This window comes from Primulina eburnea, chromosome 2 (genome assembly GCF_022965805.1).
Source record: "Primulina eburnea isolate SZY01 chromosome 2, ASM2296580v1, whole genome shotgun sequence".
Classification (NCBI taxonomy): domain Eukaryota; kingdom Viridiplantae; phylum Streptophyta; class Magnoliopsida; order Lamiales; family Gesneriaceae; genus Primulina; species Primulina eburnea.
This window is the reverse complement of record NC_133102.1, coordinates 31,444,428-31,450,508: the sequence shown is the minus strand read 5'-3', so window position 1 is coordinate 31,450,508 and position 6,081 is coordinate 31,444,428. Positions and strand designations below refer to the sequence as shown.

At 34.4% G+C, this 6,081-nt stretch overlaps 1 protein-coding gene across 1 annotated transcript; it reads left to right on the top strand.

Moving 5' to 3' along the window:
* Positions 1-2,774: 2,774 nt before the first annotated feature.
* LOC140824206 (uncharacterized) lies at positions 2,775-3,740 on the top strand. Its single transcript, XM_073185803.1, has one exon. The coding sequence runs from the start codon at positions 2,775-2,777 to the stop codon at positions 3,738-3,740; it is 966 nt and encodes a 321-aa protein (XP_073041904.1).
* Positions 3,741-6,081: the final 2,341 nt, after the last annotated feature.

Genomic DNA, 6,081 nt, shown 5'->3' with positions numbered 1-6,081 from the left:
ATTTGGATAAAATCGTAAAATATCATTAAAATAAAAATTGCTTTAAAATAAGAATTAATAAAGCTCAAGAAACAAGTTGGTTCGCTGAGTACTTATTTAACAAAAACATGGTACAAGTTTTTACATTTCATGTACCAAATGACTTTAATTCATGAGTATTTGATTATAATTTTAGAATGTGAAATTAAAATTATTGTATAGTGATTTTTTTATTTGTAGCACTCAACTTACGAATATGGGTATTAAATAACTCAAATTGGGTATGTGTAATGTGATATTTGGAGTTTTAAACTTATGGAGTTGATATGAAAAACATATGAGATCAAGTAGTTGAAATTGAGTTTTTCTATATAACTCCGAATTTATATTTAGACTGGTCGATTGAATCTCAATTAACCCATATTGACAATATCTCCGGCCCTCTTGTCATAATTTTGAATGAGAGATAAAGGATGCCAATAAAGAAAAGCAAGCGTAGCTAGCTAGTGATGAATGCTTGGCTTCTCGTCAAAGCTTGTTCCTTTGTCCCACCCACTAATACGCTTATAAAATCACTAAAAAGTAATTTTTTTTTGAATTATTAAATTGTAGTGTATATATATATTAGGCGTTGATTTCTTACTATTTTTTTGTCTGGGGTAGTTTCACTATATAATAATAATCAATTATTAAATTAAATATTTTTAATTGATAAAACATGTATTCAAAGACTACGACTCAAATAATCTATTATTGATAAATTCGATGATTAATAGAATGCAAATTAATTTTATAAAAAAAATTACTACCTGTTAAATTGATTTAATAGCAAGAAATATTATAAATCAGCAAAAATATTATTTTGTCAGCTGATTTGTATGACCAAAAACTTGTCGTTTACCAAGAGTTGTGCCCAGCAGTAATGTTAAACTCAATTACGTAAGATGGTTAGAGTTTTTTCAACAATATTTCGCTAATTACAACAACATGCAAATCAACTATATTCAGAGCTAATTATGTGTTAATATGTGGGATCAGATGTGTTAACATTATGAGGTATCACCACAACTGAAATCTTATACACTGTAGTCCAAAAATCACGTCTCAATCGATAAATTATTACTCCCAATTAATAATCTACACAAATAAAGTATACAAAAGCATGCAGCTGTTTGTCTCCTTAAGCGCGCGCCATGACCGCCGATCTTGTTTAATTCCCATAATGGAGGACTACACCTATAAACAATTCCTAAAGCCGCAGCGTAGAGTGGTGGCCCGCCACCGCCCATGCACTACTCCATTATATTTTATTTATAATTATTATTTTTCGAATAAAATTATATACTCTCAACCATAAAAAAAAATAGAAAAATTTGGTGGGTTCTATTTTCTGTATCTGACAAACATTTGGTACTAATGTGTTTTGCTACTGGCTTGCAAAGTTTCATACAATGCAATCATTGGGTTAAAAAAAAATTCAGATACAGAGAATAATAATCCTTACCTTATTAGCTATATTTTGAGTCTACACTCTACTACTATTATTAAATTCGTCTCTTTGAATGGCGACAAACAAATCTAGCGGCATTGCTTCACATTCCCATTTCGCTACTATTGATTATGCTTGAGATTGTGCACCTATATATATATACACACACACACACACACACACACACTTTGGAGCTCGGCCTAATGTTCATGAATCTTGGATTGAAATGGTGTTTTTTGATTTAATCTCATAAATTTCATTAGATCCATAAGTATGATTTGGAATTTAAAGTTTTCTTGATTTTCCTTATTTTCTTTTAAGTTGCCTTTTAATCGAGTTATTTGATTTAGAGAGAAGATTCAAAATTTGGACAAACATCACTCCAATATTTGATATATTTAAAATATTTCATGAGAATAGATAATATGTAGTTAATCTGACATCAATCTTTGGGATGAGATTTAAGATCTGAGATGCAACTATAACAATCATCTTTTCCAACTCAAAATATCATATTTACATGCACATACAACTGGATTGAAATTCATACTCCAAATCTATTATGCTTAGATTGAGAATTTTTTTAAGTTACTGGATTGAATATGTGAAATCAAACTAGTTCGAATTCATTCTCAAAATCTATTATGCTTAGAAGATTGGTAATTTGTTAATTCTATAAATTTCAAGTTCTTTACAATTTAAGATTGAGGCAAGAGGTTTGATCGATTCTTATTTTTAATTTGTTTGAAAAAAACAATATAAACAAAATTATATATCCGGCCAGATAATTAAAGGGGTCAACCAAGTCAACCAAAAATCTGGTACCAAGCTACGTATACGGTATATCCTTGTTCATTCTACCAAGCTTTCCATCTCATTTCGTGAAAATTTAATATTAATTTATATGAAAACGAAAAGGGTCTTTATTTCCCACCAAATTAAGTTAATCCAATTTGACAATAAAGTATACGCATTTAATAAAGTTCATATATCTCCAACAGGGTATGTGACAAATCAAGCTAGGAAGGGTCAGGATCAATTCAATCACACATTAACACACCTCAAGAATCGTGTGTTTCCTCTATATAAATCAAAACCCCTACTTCACTTGCTTTGCCCTTCTCCTCGTTCAATGTAAAATTCATACCTCTTTTTTTTTTTATTCCTCGGCGAATTTTAAGTTTATTTTTTTTGTTCTTGAATTCAATGGTGGCCTTTCTTTTTGCACGTTATTTTACCATATAGCAACACCAGAGTGATGCAAGCTATAATCAAGGCCTTGGAAGTACTGTTTATATCAGTGGGCATGGTCTTCACTCTGCTGATGCTGAAAGTAGTGGCAGCACCGTATACGTGTGATGCGATTTTTTCCGGTCTGGCGGCGTTCCGGGATGCCACTCGGTGTTTCATGTCTTCCCCTCTTTACATTTACCTTGCTATCAACTTCATGATTGTGTTGATAGCCGTATCTTCCACATTTCATGGTCAAGAAAATGATCATCGTGATCTTAACATCAAGATCAACCTTGTTGATGATCTTGATGATGCTGGAATTCTTGAATCACCGCCACCATCACCGCCACGAGCGCCCCCTCAGAATATAGCCGCAACCACCCCACCACCACCTTCACTGAACATAACAACAAAAAGAAAATGCACCAAACTCATAAACTCTGTTAAAAAAGAAACATTTTCTAATGGAGGCCTTGGATCAGAGGTACATGGTATCGAGAAGCCATTAAATTCACTTGACTCTGTACCACCAGATTCTGTATACTCCATAATGGAAGGAAATCAGGTCACTACGCCTTCGCCCCTCGAAAAAGAGAAGGATATCACATACGTCGAGGAGAAGTCCGTAGACACAGACAACCAAATCAATGACACAGAAAATGAAGAAGAGGACTCGATAGAGGCCACATGGAATGCGATAACCGGGGGAGGAACACGAAAGCTGAAGAAGAGACAGCTGAAAAAGAACGAAACATGGGACATGCCACCACTAAACACAACTGCTATGCACCGCCTCGACTCAGAAGAGATCCTGCCTACTACTCCTAAATGGAAAGAACTCAGGAAATCCGAAACGTTCAACGATGCAGTCTCAGTAACACGTAGAGGGGGCCTGATCAGGAGGGATCCTTCGATGACTCTCGAAGAATTCAACCAGCAAGTGGAAGCCTTCATCAAGAAATTCAACAACGATATGAGGTTACAGAGGCAAGAATCCAATAAAAGATTTTTCGACGTGATTAACAATAGAGGACTCTAAATTCCCATTTCATGTTTGTGAATAAAATGTTTCTTGATTTGTCTTTAATTTGGATACACAGATGGTTATTGTACACACGAAACATGGGCTTGTGTTTTTTTAATGATAAAATCATTGTAATAAATATTATGTATATTTATTTTTGTGGAAAAATTGAATCTTGGGGGCACATGATCATAGCTTCCGGTTGATCTACTGATTAATCCCAATCAAGAACAATGGAATGTTGGTTCTGGGTTTTCTACACGCCCAAACGCAGCGGAAGCTAGTTTTAAAAATTTTTAGATCTTGACATTCAATATGTGTTTTGTTTTGGGCGCTCGTATGATTTTAACAAAAACATTAGTAGGGCGTTAGAATTTTATACGTTCGGTGAAATTTTCACTTGGCTTCAACTACTCCGGTATTAGCGGACGTAGCTCTTATTGTAAATCCCTACGAACGTTCTTCGATCTCCTAATCCGGTCCACGACCGGATTACTTGTTCTTCTTCTAACTTGCACTAGAAAGTGTAGAAATTTTTTTTCGTAGAGATAGAACACACAAAAGAAATCGACCCAATACCTATAAATTAAGGTGGCCGAAACTTTTTGCAAAAGAATAAGAATTTCGAGAGCAGCCTTTGAAAATTGGGAAGAAGCCGAAAATCAATGAACTCTTTTCAAATCTCTTGTTTTTGTTTCCACCGAATGCATATCTAAATAAGGATAAGAAATCCTTATTTAAATACTAATACTTCATTTACTTAATTAACCAATTAATTAAGGTAAAGAAAGATTCTTATTGCTTGCCCAATTTTGGTTCTCGAATCTATGCATATATTTTGAGAATATTATGCATCAATATTATTTAGCTTTTTGTGTGCAAGTTTTAAATTATGGTATCATGAATATTTTCATATTACATAAATCAATACCATATTTTATAAAAACTTAATGGGCTATATTTTAACTCAATTAAAATATAATTTAATTATTAAAGCCCCATTTGAACTTTAATAAATTAGCATGATGAGCTTATACTCTTACAAGCCCATTATCCATGCTCTCATTACATTAATCTCATCATAATCCTGATTGACGATCCAATATCATCGATGTAACAATTTCAATTTATTTGTTATTATGATGCACACTTTTTATAAGCTTTTATAAACTTTATTTATAAGCTTATCGATTGATCATATCAAACTTATTTCTTATAAATTCAACTCATTGAATTTATTATCTCAACGGGAACAAGTAAATCAGTGCTTGTGTGACCCTCAATGGTTCAGGGATATAGCTAGTCGTGGGTTCACAACTCTTTGTGATTCAGAATAACATTTATTCTTATTCGGGCTTACCCTAGTTAGCCCCATTCTTTTCATCAACACCTTGATCAAGAATGTCAGAACTCATTTCTGATTGCACCCATCGGATCATGGTAAGAGCGTCTAGCAGCATCGCCCCATTATCCCCTAGGTATCACTGATAGTGCCTGCAAGAACCAGTCGATTATGATTAATGTACAGTACGGTCCCTTCATCTCATATATCCCGATCGAATCTGCAACCATTGGTTCATCGAGGTTGCATATTAATTCGATAACTATGTGATAACTATAATAGTGACATCGCGTGTACTATTTGAGAACTCCTTCTCTAACGTACATCTCATACTCTGGCCAGAGATTCAATGCACTATTATTTCATCAGATCACACAGGATATCCACACCCGTAGGTGAGCGATGAATCCCCGACTACAATGCACTGGCTCCTATATGTGTCGCAACTGTACCCAACCTCGCCACCTGATGACTCTCATGGAGCCGGTAAAAGAGTCAAAGCACAACCCTAATATATAGAGCCTCAGTGTTGTCCCGAGTCGTAAGGACTAATGATGTACAATCATAACCACGGACTTATCCTCTCGATGAATTATAACCATTTAGAAAGTCCGAAGGAGGGTTGTTCGGTATAATCATCTTATGACTACCCATCTGCATGTTTGGACATCTCCATGCCCTTACCAAGAAACGCAGTACACAACATCACAGATGCTAGTCTCGAGCTCAAGCGACCTTTATCCATGTTTTAGGCAGCTGAATCGACTAGGAACGAATTTAGAATATGCAGTGTTTACAAATGAGTTTCAACATCGAATTACGATTCATTTGTATTAAAGCATAATCAAGAACTTTATCTATGCTGATTGCATGGGTATACAGATAAATTATAACGAAACCAATAAAAGTTAAATTATATTAAAATAAAGATTGTTTATTTCACCTGAGTCAATAAATTTCCTGGCCAACCGTTGGCTTGCAGGGCATCCACTCTAACAATCTCCCATTTGCCCT